At 51.3% G+C, this 13,934-nt stretch overlaps 7 protein-coding genes across 7 annotated transcripts; 5 read left to right on the forward strand and 2 right to left on the reverse strand.

The window, feature by feature from the left end:
• Positions 1-776: 776 nt before the first annotated feature.
• On the forward strand, positions 777-1,464 carry N7443_009453 (uncharacterized protein; the record flags this gene model as incomplete). The annotated part of the gene is made up of 3 exons (XM_056889509.1): positions 777-827; positions 957-1,375; positions 1,431-1,464. 3 exons carry the CDS (start codon positions 777-779, stop codon positions 1,462-1,464), a joined length of 504 nt encoding a protein of 167 aa, XP_056738811.1.
• Positions 1,465-1,950: 486 nt separating this feature from the next.
• On the forward strand, positions 1,951-2,840 carry N7443_009454 (golgi SNAP receptor complex member 2 family protein; the record flags this gene model as incomplete). Its single annotated transcript, XM_056889510.1, has 4 exons — positions 1,951-1,953; positions 2,006-2,105; positions 2,169-2,350; positions 2,400-2,840. The coding sequence occupies 4 exons, from the start codon at positions 1,951-1,953 to the stop codon at positions 2,838-2,840; spliced, it is 726 nt and encodes a 241-aa protein (XP_056738812.1).
• A 303-nt stretch (positions 2,841-3,143) lies between these two features.
• Positions 3,144-4,352, forward strand: N7443_009455 (malate dehydrogenase; the record flags this gene model as incomplete). The annotated part of the gene is made up of 4 exons (XM_056889511.1): positions 3,144-3,209; positions 3,266-3,383; positions 3,441-3,685; positions 3,759-4,352. The coding sequence occupies 4 exons, from the start codon at positions 3,144-3,146 to the stop codon at positions 4,350-4,352; spliced, it is 1,023 nt and encodes a 340-aa protein (XP_056738813.1).
• Positions 4,353-4,670: 318 nt separating this feature from the next.
• N7443_009456 (ATP-binding protein) lies at positions 4,671-7,521 on the reverse strand (the record flags this gene model as incomplete). The annotated part of the gene is made up of 3 exons (XM_056889512.1): positions 4,671-4,829; positions 4,886-6,807; positions 6,870-7,521. 3 exons carry the CDS (start codon positions 7,519-7,521, stop codon positions 4,671-4,673), a joined length of 2,733 nt encoding a protein of 910 aa, XP_056738814.1.
• A 707-nt stretch (positions 7,522-8,228) lies between these two features.
• N7443_009457 (putative alpha-L-rhamnosidase A) lies at positions 8,229-10,249 on the reverse strand (the record flags this gene model as incomplete). Its single annotated transcript, XM_056889513.1, has 2 exons — positions 8,229-9,089; positions 9,146-10,249. 2 exons carry the CDS (start codon positions 10,247-10,249, stop codon positions 8,229-8,231), a joined length of 1,965 nt encoding a protein of 654 aa, XP_056738815.1.
• A 1,292-nt stretch (positions 10,250-11,541) lies between these two features.
• On the forward strand, positions 11,542-11,730 carry N7443_009458 (uncharacterized protein; the record flags this gene model as incomplete). The annotated part of the gene is made up of 1 exon (XM_056889514.1): positions 11,542-11,730. The coding sequence occupies one exon, from the start codon at positions 11,542-11,544 to the stop codon at positions 11,728-11,730; it is 189 nt and encodes a 62-aa protein (XP_056738816.1).
• A 318-nt stretch (positions 11,731-12,048) lies between these two features.
• Positions 12,049-12,363, forward strand: N7443_009459 (uncharacterized protein; the record flags this gene model as incomplete). Its single annotated transcript, XM_056889515.1, has 2 exons — positions 12,049-12,193; positions 12,323-12,363. The coding sequence occupies 2 exons, from the start codon at positions 12,049-12,051 to the stop codon at positions 12,361-12,363; spliced, it is 186 nt and encodes a 61-aa protein (XP_056738817.1).
• Positions 12,364-13,934: the final 1,571 nt, after the last annotated feature.

A 13,934-nucleotide genomic window follows, 5' to 3' on the forward strand; every position in this document is an offset into this window, starting at 1 on the left:
ACATCCATGTATGTGCTGTCTGAACTCCTAGGCAGATACATCCATGGGTCGCGAGTAGCTACGGCTCGTTGACAGTACAGCCTGGATACTATCTTGACATGTGCTGAAGTCTTGGTTACTTACGATGTTAGTTTTAGAGGCCGGTGCTGTGCTGACAATAATAAAAATCAAGAGTGGGACCACAATCGCTACATATATATCGAACCTAGTGGATAGCGAAGGACGAGATTTCAATATCACCGCTAGGGTTGATAAACTCGTTGATTTTGACTACCTGATTGAAAAAAACCAGCTCTACAGTATAGATCGATGGCTCCAATAGTTGATCTAGAGGCCACAATCGAGTAAACAATGTTAAGGTTGTACTTCCGCATCTGGACGAACGGGATCACACGTCAGTGGCTGGGCCACGAGAATGACCTGGTCATTTGGATCACCAGCCCATCTCAGGAAATTAGAAAACATAGAATATGAAGCTTTGGATCTGCCTGATGGGGTCGTCCTAGAAGAAGTTACCATAACCAAAGAGAACGTGGGTGGTAAGCTGCGAGGTCCAAAGGGTGGCTCCACCAAATGCATGACGTGATGTCACCGAGCTTCCCTGGTTCCTTGGACGCTCACATGGGTATAAAACCTCAACCGCCCCCTCCCGCCAGTAGCCCCCCCTGACCTCACACATTTCTGGTAAGTGGTCACTCTCTACTTTTCTTCCTTCCCATAGCTGATATACCATTTCTCAGTTCTACTCTTCTCTACACTCTCGCCAACCTGTAACCATGTCTTACGCCGACGCCGCTGCCAAGGGCCCCAAGCAGTCGCCCGAAGATGTAAGTGCGCCTATTGCTGGAGGACGCAGAACCTTTCGGAATTGCAAGCTAACATGACCGATAGGCGTAAGTGATCGATTCTCCGCCTTCGATCGGCTTGTCTTCCCTGTTTCACATGCTAATACCTAGTACAGCCGCGCACCCGAATTGGGCGGCATCTACAAGGATGAATCCGAGAGCACGGCCTCGCTGATCGATGTCGACTCTCCGCACGTTACTGCGGTCGATTCTGACTTCCTTAGCCAGGAGGTGAAGACCACCACTCAGGCGGAGCGCCTCGAGCGGGAGGCTGCTGAAGAGGAGAAGAAGCGCGCCGAGGAGGAGTCCAACAAGAAGGCCAAGCCTCGCAAGGCCAAGAGCAGTGGTTTCGGTGCCAACTCGGATAACCCCGTCTACATCGGAAATGCTGTTCTGTACACCCTGGTCGGCGCTGGCTTGAGCTTCGGTGCCTACCACAAGCACGCGCGAGGCAAGCTCTCCTGGGAAACCATCGGACTCTGGTCTGGTGCCGTGGGCGCTGTAGGTGTGGTTGACTACTTTGTCAGCAAGTGAGTTACCCCGTGAACGAACAACTCTGAGATGGGGAGCTAATGTTATCTATAGGTGGTTCCTGCAGAACAAGTACCCTCCCAAATAGGCGGGTCGTCAGTTGTGTCTGATTGCTTGATTTATTTTGTTTCAATATACCATCCCTGCTCTTCCGAGTCTTGATTCTGATTCTGATTCTGCATCTATGCTTTGGCGCGAAGGGGAGTCGAGGATTGGCTGTATCAATAGCCTCAACGATACCATTTCAGTGTTTCACACGTGACTGTGGACTTGTCCGCATCGTAAGAGTATTCGTAGACATAAATCTAGAACTAGGTCAAACCTGAAGCCACAATAGCCCTGAATAAACTATAAATAAATTTCAAGAAAAGGACAAGACGTAGAAAGTAGGAAAGAGTCACTGTAGAACCATTGGATATGTGCCTGAAGGCGGTGAGGGGCCCAAACACCTGTCCTTCGCGTGGGAAGTCAGTGGCATTAGAGCTACTTCCTCGGTTAGAATCATTGATTCGACGTATTCTCGTTCACTGTGTATCACTGTTGCACATATGTGGCAGCAGCCACTCTCGACAGCATGGTAAGTGCTCCCCTATCCTGCATCTTTGGGATCGTTCCTGACATCTTGGTAGAACTCTCTCTTCAACTCGGCTCTGAAGCAGTCGTCTGCCATTCGCCGTGATCTAGACACCTTCTCTCAGTCACCTCAAACCTCTTCTGCCGCTTTGCAAGGTGCGTTGCCGTCTAAATTCCCCTGCGCTGTGAATTAGTGATTGACTCTCTCCTTCTCTACAGGCCAGATCGCCGCATCTTTGGCGTCCTTGTCTCGCACCGTCGATGATTACTCGGCTCTTTCCAAGAAGGAGCTCATTCCCGAGAAACAGCAAAAGGCCTTTGACCGAGTGAAGAACTTCCGTGACGAACTGGGCGACTACCGTACACAATTCGACCGACTGCGGAAAGAACGCGAGGATGCAGTACGTCAACACCCTCAGCTTCTCGCAATTTCGTACTAATCTATTCTAGCAATCGGTCACCAATCGCAATGAGCTTCTAGGACGCCGTCCCCATCACGCCGCTACACCCGAGAATCCTTATGCGCAGTCCTCTCTTCCACAGCCCACGTCCGCCTTTGCGCCTTCTTCCGGCCTTAGTTTTGGCGGCAGCCCCGCGGATCAACGCAGAGAAAGCCATGCTCTGCGCGAGCAATCGTTCTTTTCCAACACCAACACTCAGCTGGATGACTTTCTAGATCGGGGCCGCGCAGTCCTGTCAGACCTCGGCCAGCAGCGGGAAGTACTGAAGGGGACCCAACGAAGGCTGTACAGCGTCGCCAACACCCTAGGCGTGAGCGGAGACACCATCCGTATGGTGGAGCGACGGGCACGCCAGGACAAGTGGATATTCTGGGGTGGTGTTATTGCTTTCTTCCTATTTTGTTGGGCTGTATTGCACTTCCTGCGATGAGCTTGTATAATGTTTGTAGTGTGACCTGCGGTCGTGGCCTTTTGTATTTCATCAGCGACGGCGTTCGGGTATTAATTTTTTTAGGAGGAGAGCTTTAGCCAAATCAGAAGCAGCACATGCGTTAGGACCAAACCGCAACAAGCACGAAAACGAGCCCGGCGAAGACCAATAAGAAGTAGAGATGGGCCGAGCATCGGGAGGTCGGAAGTAGTTGTGGAGCATCCCTCACCGAGACCCAGTCTCTTTCCCTCCTCCCCTTCCGTTTCTCCCTTCTTCTTTTCCCCATCCATCACCGAAATCAAGATGTTTGCCGCTCGCCGTTCCATCAACCTCTTCCAGAAGCGCGCCTTCTCGGCCTCCGCCAGCCAGGTCCGTTCCCCCTTCCCTCACCACTTGATTGATACATCTTGCTAACTCTTTCACAGGCCTCCAAGGTCACCGTCCTCGGTGCCGGCGGTGGCATTGGCCAGCCTCTGTCCCTGCTGATGAAGCTGAACCCCCGTGTCACTCAGCTCGCCCTCTACGATATCCGTGGTGGACCCGGTACGTTGTCCTCCCAGAGCTTCTCCTCCGAACTCATTCCTGACCGCATGTGAACAGGTGTCGCTGCCGATCTGAGCCACATCAACACCAACAGCACCGTCACCGGCTACAGCCCCGACGAGGCTGGCCTCGCTGATGCTCTCAAGGATGCCGAGATCGTCCTCATCCCCGCCGGTGTTCCCCGCAAGCCCGGTATGACCCGTGATGACCTCTTCAACACCAACGCCTCCATTGTCCGCGACCTCGCCAAGGCCGCCGCTAAGGCTTCCCCCAACGCCAACATCCTGGTCATCTCCAACCCCGTATGTTCTTGATATACTGTTTTTCTGTTTTGTTTTTGTTTTCGCATCGGAATCTTTATATTAATGGTCGCAGGTCAACTCCACCGTCCCTATCGTCTCGGAGGTTTTCAAGGCCGCTGGTGTTTACAACCCCAAGCGCCTGTTCGGTGTTACCACCCTGGACGTTGTCCGCGCCTCGCGCTTCATCTCTCAGGTCCAGAAGACCGACCCCAACGGCGAGAAGGTCCCCGTCATTGGTGGCCACTCCGGTGTGACCATCGTCCCCCTCCTCTCCCAGTCCAACCACGCCTCCCTCTCCGGCGAGGCCCGTGACGCTCTCGTCAACCGCATCCAGTTCGGTGGTGATGAGGTTGTCAAGGCCAAGGACGGTGCTGGCTCCGCCACCCTCTCCATGGCCATGGCCGGTGCTCGCTTCGCCGAGTCTCTCCTGCGCGCTGCTCAGGGCGAGAAGGGCATCATCGAGCCTACCTTTGTTGACTCCCCTCTCTTCAAGGACCAGGGCATCGACTTCTTCGCTTCCCGCGTCGAGCTCGGCCCCAACGGTGCCGAGAAGATCCACGAGGTTGGCCCCATCAACGAGTACGAGCAGAAGCTCCTCGATGCCTGCCTCGTTGACCTCAAGAAGAACATCGAGAAGGGTGTTGCCTTCGTCAAGGCCAACCCGTAAACAAAACCTCTTGTATAACATTTATTGGGTCCGGGCTTGTCCAGAGTCCCGTCGGCATCTGTATTACTAGATCGATATCCATGTCATAATTTAATATCGGTCTGATCGGCTGTCACTATACTTGCACCGCGTAGTCATCTTTTATTTGCAACAGTAAATTGTGAATTTGGGTTGCCAGAACTACTAATAGCCGAGCTTACTCACGAGTTGACATGAGAGATGAGTAAGAACCGAAAGGAAATGAAAGCAATCTTCTGTGAATCTCGCCATGACCTCTTTCCAGTTCCGCAAAGTCATTGTGCTCCAACTCCCCAAGACCTAAGTGTAGCTACGCATCGCATCTAGATAACCAGTCCCCCCCCGTAGATCCTGATCAAATGTCTCTGCGACGTCCAGAACTCGTTTGATGTGATCCATTGATAGAGGCGAGCTCTCGTTGACTGCCAGGGCCTGTGCCGTGCGGACCGAGTTTTTGATCTATATGAACTTGTTAGCAGTGACCTCGTTTCATGAAAGGGAGAAAGATAACATACCTGACGGCCGTTCAAGGTGTGTCGAGAAAGCACATCGTAGTCTTCCTCAGAGAAAGAGCCCGTGTGGACTCCTTCGATGGCGCGTACTCGCTCCAGGAACATCTTCCAAATGCTGCGTTTGGCCTTGGTTGTGAGATCGCCGTACCGCAGTGCAACGTGGATACGAGATTGGAAGGCCTCGTCGAAGGTCTCAACTCGGTTGGTGGTCAGGAATAGAATGCCCTGGAAGTATTCGAGCAGCCGAAGGAAGATGCTGACGAGAGCGTTACGGTGGATATCGTGGATCGTGCGCTTCTCGAGGAAGACATCGGCTTCGTCCAGAAGCAGAACTGCTCCCCACGAGTGCGCAATGTCCAGGATCTTGTTCAACTCTGCTTCCAGAGTGCGCGAGTCTGTCCCAAGCTCGCCGGCACTGACCATGTATAGTGGTCGTTGCAGGAGTTCTGCGATGCCTTCAGCCGTGAGAGTCTTTCCAGTTCCCGGAGGACCATGCAGAACGGCGACGAGACCCTTGCCCTTGCCCTGAATCACATCGTCGATGTTCTCGGCGGCGTGGAAGGTGTGCGATTCAACTAGAGCCTTGACGATCGACTTCTGGTTATTGGGAAGCACCAGCGAGCCGAAAGCATCGGCATTCCACTCGATATCGCTGATACCGGAGATGGTGAACTCAAGCCACAACTTTTCGCTGAAGGCGAAACCAAGAACCACAGGGCTGGCAACAAGCAATTCTTCCTCTGTAAACTCCCGTTCTTTGGTATCAGCTGCATCATCTTCAATGCGGTCCATCTTCTCCTTGTGAATCTCATTCCCGCTCTCGTCGACTTCCACCTCCACGACTCGGGGATTGCCGTCGTCGCCTTCGATGACCTTGTAGACAGTCCGTGGAGTGTCGGATGAGCAACCGCGATCAGAGTCAGAGTCAGACCCTCCGCAGCAACAGCCCTCGCTACCATCGTTATCGGACTCGCTGAATCCTGCTTCCGAGGGATCAAGCAGATCCGGATCCTTAGGCCGGACGGTGCTGATTGGATAGTTTGGATTGATGCGTCGGTGAATGGAAGGGTCGATCATGACTCGTCCGTTGATATTGACCTTGACCACAAAGGAACGCTTTTTCTTGAAAAAGGCCATGCCCTTGTGGAAACGGTAATTCATGCCGCGCAGAGCGACGAACCGTTTGCCACGCTCGACCAGTCGTGCGCGAAGAGCCTCCGAGTCGCGGTGATACTGCAGAGGATAGCATGCCAGGCTGGTGATCTTTCGTGCTCCTTTAAAGGATTCTACCTCAGCAGACATGGTTCCGAACCCAAAGTCCTTGCCGTCGTACTCCAAGTACCGCCCTTCCACACTGTACCACTGGCCCTTCATGAAGGAGGACTCCTTGATGGCATATTCAATTTTGAAGGCCCGAGGCTCGTCGCTGTTCCCGTAGGTTGGTGTATAGGCAATGGTGTTGGGCTTGAACAACGCCCAAAGTAGGTCGAAGGTGATGGTATTGACTTCAAGGAGGGGATAAAGAGTCTTTTTGATGTCGGCGTAGTCGGCGTCGAGGTATTTGATGAGTACCCTAAGATGCGCCGCCTTGACCGCAGCACTTTTCCTCGCTTTCTTTTTTTTTTCGGTGCGCGACTGGCGTTTAAGGTCTTTCATCCACTGTCGAGTCTCTTCTAGATACAAGAATAGCATGTTGGGGTCAACGACAGCGGGCTCCTGTACCAGACTGACGCCCTTGACACCGTCCATGACCTTGGCGAGGGCATCACGTAGGTATTTACTTTTGATGTCCACCACGGTTTCTAAATACTTGTTCTCCCAGTTGAACTTGCGGCGCACTGTGAAAATGTACTGGTCCCATTCGTCGGCGTCGGGGTCATCCACGGTTTCGGAGAGCTTGTATTTGTGGATCGTACTATCCCAGACTGTTACCCCCAAAATTGTTAGTTTCAACTACCACATAGGAAGAGATGAGGGGGTCGGGTACGTTGATCCACACGCTTGTAAGCGACCTTGGAGGCCGGCTTCTTTTTCTTCGATCGCTTATCCCGACGACTTTCCCCCAGAGGGTCACTTGTGCCCAGATCATCGTTGGTTTCATCTCGCAGGCGCCTAGCCCGCTTCTTGAGCTTCAACCGGGTCACCAACTTGCGCAGGGCCTTTTCATCCAGCGACGAGTCAGAATCGCGCCAAGATTCGGAATCGGTGTCAGAGTCATTGGAGGAGTCGGTGTCGGAATCTGTTGAAGTTGACTTGCGCGACCGCACCTTTCTCCTCTTGCGTCGTTTCTTGTCCTTCTGGGCACGCTTGGTCCGAGTCTTGGTCTTCAGACGGTGACGCCTACGCTTGTCGGACTCGGATTCACTGGCGATGGATTCCGAATCGGCATTGGCCGAGTCGGACCCGCTGGACGAATCGGTCGACTCCGAGTCGGACGAGCTCTCGGAGGCATCCTGCTTCTTCTGACTCCGCTTCTTTTTATCCCATTTGGAGTGTTTTTTGCAGACTTTGGGATTATCAGGGACTGCGGTGGTGGTCGCAGCATCTTTAACAGAGACCTCCGGGGCAGGTTGAGCCGGCCCATTTGCATTATTCTCCGGTTCAACCTCGAGTTTACTGTCCTCAAAGGGATCTGCCATGGTGGAGGTGGAGCTGAAGCTAGAGCTGGAGCTGAGAGCTCAAGTGGGGGGCCAAAGTGGAGAGCTGGAGACGGGCAAGCTGGGGAAGCTGAAGGTGAAGTTCTTCGAGCTCAAGTTAGCTTTGGGGTTGGCGTTGGCGTTGAAGGAGAAGATATTCTAGACAGAAAATCAGAAAGAAGGCAAGTTGTGGGTGAGACGGGCAGCATTTCAACCCAAGAACGCGCAGCAACAGCTGCAGCCTGCAGGTGAACAAGATGAAGCAACCCAATCATGGAGCCCCACGCACCTCTTGCGCTGGCTTTCGCGTCAATTCCACTTGAGCTGCGGCTCCGCCTTATTTGTCGGTCACACCGGGTGTTGGGCTGGGGTCTTCCATGTTGGTCCTCTTGGTCCTGTTGGCGAGGTGTTTGGCCATTTGGTTTCTAGATGAGACCGGGTATAGACCGGGCATAGTAGTATAGTGTTCACTATGCCCGGTCTTTGTCGTCAAGCACACCTTTTCTCTTTTCGCTTTATATGCTAGCTTTAACAGCGTGGGCCATATGACCAAGCACCCCATGTTCACCATAGCCTCACCAGCCTCACTAGCCTCACTATGCTGTACAATCTGACTGGTGCCTAGATCACGTTCATTTGAGTATCTACCAATGGACGCTAGTATTTGTAACGCTTGGGAACTTCTCATCCAAGCTTTTTTCATCACAGCCTCAATGGAGCTCCCAACTACCCCCAACCAAGCCACGTGCAGCCCCGTTTACGAGAGCTTTGCGCTGCCCGGTCTTGGACACTAGCGTGCCCGTAGCCCCCGGCAAAAGTACCATTCCGGTCGTGGATTTGGGGGTTTGGAACGCGAAATGACTATAGCCACCACTGTGCTCGAACGAGACCGAAAAGACTCCCTTGGAAGTGGTCAGCCCAGCTTCTACCACAGTCAAGTTTCCGGGCTGAGGAGCAATCAGCCATGTGGCCCCTGCGGCTTCGCTGAGCTGGATCCCGGCTGCGTAGGTGGTAAGAGCAGAAGTTGGGCCTGTGGACCAGCCGTGGGCATGGGAAACGCGCGGATCGTTCGTGTATGGTGCATAATGAAGGGATCCGTCTGTCGAATAGCCTTCGATGAATGTGGACTGAGTCATTCGAGGGTCCTGCAGCATAAAGCCCCACTGAAGTCGCATCAGATCAAGAGCCGCCGCAGGTTGATCAGCCATGTAGTGTGCCTGCAATTCAAACCCGCCGATGAATGGCGATACTGTTGCTCCGGCCTCGGGAGCTGGGGCTCCATAGGTTCCCCAGCGGGAACGCAGAGCCTTGGAGATAGCGAGACTCTGATCATCGGATAGAGTCAGGTTGGCCTTCACGGCCCACGCGTTCCCATCCTGTGGATGTAGCGTGGTTGTCTGATTGTCACGGTAAAGTTCGGCTTTATCATCCCAAAGCAGCTCGTTGGCGGCAGATTTGATACCCTGCGCGATGCGGCTCCACTGCGCCACGGATGACGTGTGGTTGAGGGTCTGGGCCAACTGCTGGGCCTCCTGGAGCACGAAGTAGAGAATTGAATTCGCTTCGATGTTCTGCACCGTGTTAATTAGCTATCCACTTGCGAAAGAAACCATGACCAAGAACTTACATGACCTCCCATGCCAAAGCGCAGCCAGTCCGAGCTGGCGGTAATATTGGCCAGTCCGGTGCTGTCGACACTCGACAGAGCCCACTGAAGGCCTCGCACATATTGATTCCAGTGGCTCAACATCCAAGATTGATCACCGGAGAAACGATACAGATATGACATCCCGATCAGACTGTGGAGGTGATATGTATAGCTTACGGTATCGTAGAAGGGCTTTCCGGCATAGGGAAGCTGGCCATCGGGCTTCTGCAGTACCAGCAAAGAGTCCAGCGCCATCTGAATACTGTAAAGATCTCCAGTGCTTACTGCGATACTCTCAAGAGCGATCGACATGTCGCCCGGCCATACAAGTCGGTCTCGTTTGGCGCCGTCTGTGATGGTGCTACTCCCGTTGGTAATGGTATAGTTGCTCCACCAAGTATCAGTACGAGGCAAGCTGATGTTGTCGGTAGATGAAATGGTCCCCAAATGGATCAGAGCATCACCATGTGCCGGGTCGATGGTGCATAGCTGATTCGTGTAGGCCCCGGCATACCAGATCTTATTGATCAATTCATCGTCCGAGTGGAACCATCCACCGTAGTCTCGGAGATTTTGCATAGGCGCGGCAGTAAAGTTGACGTGCAGAGAATGAAGGGGGACGGTCGCGCTGGTGTTACTCACGACTGTAAGATAGCGAAAAGCGCCTCGGAGATACTTCGCTTCGGGCGTATACTTTCCAGCACCCTGGCCCACAGGGAACCACAGCGGAGCATCGCGACCGGCATCAGCAGTGGCATCGCACGCCACACTACTGATCCACAGACTTGATTCTGTGAAAGTCACGCCCAAAAAGGCCGACGAGGAGGAGGCCGAGCCAACTTCAAGAGAGACGAGACCTTCCACATTCTTCCCGAAATCGTAGGTGACGGACGACACTCCGTGAAAAGTGACATTTCCACCCGAGGACCGTGTCAGCGCCTTTGCATTTGTGACCGAACCATTGACCTGATAGACTGATGCGGGGACCAGATCACGCGAAGCAGGTGCCAAAATGTAGTTTTTGTACGGCACTCGAGCCGCGGCTGCGGCCAACGGTGCCAGCAATAAGGTGATCAAATGCATTGGATGGGAAGCGAAGCCTTACAAACCTGGTCCGACTCTCAGTCTGAGCTTGAAAAATCATGGCTTTGCAGCTTGCTTTATACTGGGATAGCTCTGCCATCGCCATTGCCGAACATGCCGTCATGCTGAATAGTAATCAGGACCTCCACCCCACGATCTCGGGTCAAATCAACCCCGACGGTGGAGAGATCAGTATTACCGAAGTCTCCCCGGAGAGTGGTGAGTTCTAATTCGCTTGGCGTCGGTCGATCAACACTCCGATCTGTCTGAAGATTGACGAAATGTGGGGTATTCGCTGTATCTCCGCATTTCTCCACCATTCGCCCCATACTGGAGTTGGACAGCAAACATGCAGTATATATTATATGGGGGGAAAGCATCCTCTCATGATTTCCAAATTCCCGTGAACTAGGTATTTGACTCGTATGGGTGATTATAAACCCTGCGAATATACAACTCTTCAAGATGCACGGGCATCTAGTTCCAAAGAACTAAGCTCCTCTCGGGAGTTTCATTGCCAATCGCCTGGAGGACCTGGCCGCTATTAGCGCTCTTTCCCTGTCAGGTTGCTTTAATAACATTCTTGGTTTCTTGGCTACCATTCTTGGAGGATCGTATGTAGGACTGTTGTCCCTTGCATGAGCCCCACCCGCCTTAGTGCTTCATAGTCACGACCTCTCCCAAACAGAAGAATTATCGCAACATTGTGATAGAGCGATAAGTAAAGAAGAAGATTCTTGGGGAATCACCTCTGAAGATTTAGAAAGCGAGTCAAACAGATAAGATAGCAGGGTGCTTGCCCGGGAAGGATTTAAGCTTTTTCGCCCCGGATTTCTTCCGGGACGCCGGGAGCCATTCTTGGTTTTCGCCAGTGAGCAATTTCTCGGGATACACCCAACCCTGTCAAGGCTTGCATGAGGCAGCGAGGCAAGATTTGATAGAAACGAAAATTAAAGAGCAATCGCGTTCAAAAAGAGGCTCTTATCTGTTGCACTACCTAAGTGTATTTTGGGGCTGACCCTGGCGTACAGAAGTCTTGCCGGGTATGTAAACTGTATCGTGACTTACTTCTAAGCTTTTTTATAAGATATAGCCATATCATTATTTGTGGGCTTCATTATACCTCGCTGTCAGGTACTACTATATGGATGGATCTGTCTCATTAAATGCTCGCGTGTAGTAGGGCCTCATCAACATCGAGTGCAAGGAAGCTGACTCTTGGTCTTATTTGATGAGAAGCGTAATTTTAATCGACTAGCCAGATCGACCTTTGACATTGGGACCCTGTCAACATGATGGACGCTAATAATTACCGTAATCGCATCGACGGCCGCGTGTGGACCGTCTTTGCGGCAGAAGAATCTTCCTTTGAAGTTGGCGCGAAGATGATCCCGCTTCTCCGTGTCATTGAAATCTCCAAATTAGCCCTCTTGGACAGTTACTGGTCGCTAGTGGCCCATAGGAAAGAAGTAATGCAATAAAATATGCACAAATATTCTAATTGCCAAAAATAGGTTTCGTTTTCCACCCTGCTAAATTGGCGCAAAACCTGAGCATGCCATCTTTCGGCTGGGCACGGCTGGGCCTAGAGGTCCCTGCAGAATCGTGAAAGTCTAACGCCAAAACAGGAACAACCCGAGAGGATTAAGTTAAGACGAATGCCACGGCGCGTGGTTCGCGTTGACGTCAAAAGTGGCAAGCAATTTGCCGACCTGACTAAGCTGATGGCATAGGTTGCCTCGAGGACTCACGAAAATCATGATTACCGAGCTATCTCAACCCTCTGTGAGCCGTTCTCTATGTCAGTTACCATTCACGATGGTAACTTCTTGTTCCGTGTGAATTATGCCACACAAATTCTCTGTTTCATTTTGACCACGCCTTTCGTTTTCCTTCGAATCTTTGTTCGATGGAAAGTGAATCGCGCGCTCGGTATCGATGATGGTATGTGCGCGCAACCTATCGACCACGACACATTGCTGATTTCTATAGCCTTTTGCTTCATTGGATGGGTAAGACATTCTACTGGCGCAATCTTTTGGTTTAATTCACTAATACCACCTTCGACGCTAGGTTCTGTTTATGGGATACTGCGCGACTGGCATGATCTGTAATATTCTGCAATATCCGAACCCTTCTATTACTCGTTCTCTGACACCATCTGTTTAAGATGGATTCTCAGGATGCACCAAATCTCGCGATGAATTAAACCAAGATCAATACGAAAATTGTATCAAGGCAAGGCCAAAATCCTTCTTCGCACAATCCCTGCTTGTGCTAATCTGATTGCAGTTATCTTATGTTGCCACTGCACTATACGCACCGACAGCTCTTTTTGTCAAAAGCAGTCTCGTGTATATTCTGATAAGAGTTTTTCAACCTTGGTTCAGGGCGGTGGTGTCCCTGTACTGTCTTCTGGCTGTGGTTGTTGGTTATTACATCATCATCACCTTCATCAAAATCTTCATCTGCAATCCAGTCTCTGCCTATTGGAAAATGTCCGAGAGAGCTCACGAAACGTGCCTCAGGCAGCCCGGAGTGATTATCGCCGACTCTGTTATCAGCTTTCTGACTGATATCGCCATCTTTGCCTTTCCAGTCGCAATGACTTGGTCGTTACAGATGCCTTTTTGGAAAAAGGTTAAAGTGGTATTTCTTCTTGGCCTTGGAGGCATAGCAGTCGCTTTCAGCCTGTTCCGACTTGTGATTGGTATCCATGAAACGGCTTTCCCTCATGATACAAGGATATTCATGAGGTCAATACTGACTGCGTATGTTTCAAGGCTTACATACTCTTTTTTTCCTTTTTTGATTAGAGTCTAATATTGAATTTGCAGAAACGCGGAAGTGGGACTAGGGATCATTTGTGCTTGCCTTCCTGCTCTGAATGCGCTCACAACATACACCCAGCAACACTCGGCTTCTTCCAAAAGTCCTTTCAGCCGCTACAAAAAGCAACAGAAGTCATCGAGTCACATTTTTGACGGCTCCCGACCAGGAGATCCTCAGTACCACCTCTCCCGAAGCGAAGTAAATACCTCCGCTCGTCGGGCTTCAACAGATTCAGCCAGACTCATAGCCAGTCACGAGCAGTCGGGATTACCTGCCGGCGAAAATACCGACACGATTATCAAAATGGTTTCTCTTGATCAACATTGGGAGAATGCATCTGAAAGGTTGGATCACACGTCTATTGCTCCAATCTTCAGTTTCAATAATACTAATGTTTATAGCAACGAAAGGACGCACAGGTCTGAGATAGCCTGATTCGTATATACCGTTCTTGTAATAATATACTACCGATCATTTTTTTTAGCACTCCTTTGACATCGTATCTTGGGCATTGATATTTCAAGGTTGATTTTAGTAACTTCCAGCCTTAAGACTTTGGTAGGAAGTTTTTCTTCCCTCTTCTCATGCACCAAGTTGTAGGCAAACTCTTTTCAAGGAGCTCATCCCGAGGCAATATACTTCATACGATGGTTTGCTTCATACTAATCATGTCTTCCACGAGTAAACATGATATTCCAGACACCATGGCACAATCATGAGCGCCAGCGCAACAGCCTCATGTAATAGGCTTGTGCGGCTCGGATCGGATTATTGGTTGATGATGTGGGACCTTCGGGGCTAGATTATCAACATGGTATGTTGATCGATAGCGTGATGAGATCTTCAGTAAAGA

Source organism: Penicillium atrosanguineum (assembly GCF_028827265.1).
Source record: "Penicillium atrosanguineum strain IBT 20685 chromosome Unknown utg000007l_segment0_segment0, whole genome shotgun sequence".
NCBI classification, from domain to species: domain Eukaryota; kingdom Fungi; phylum Ascomycota; class Eurotiomycetes; order Eurotiales; family Aspergillaceae; genus Penicillium; species Penicillium atrosanguineum.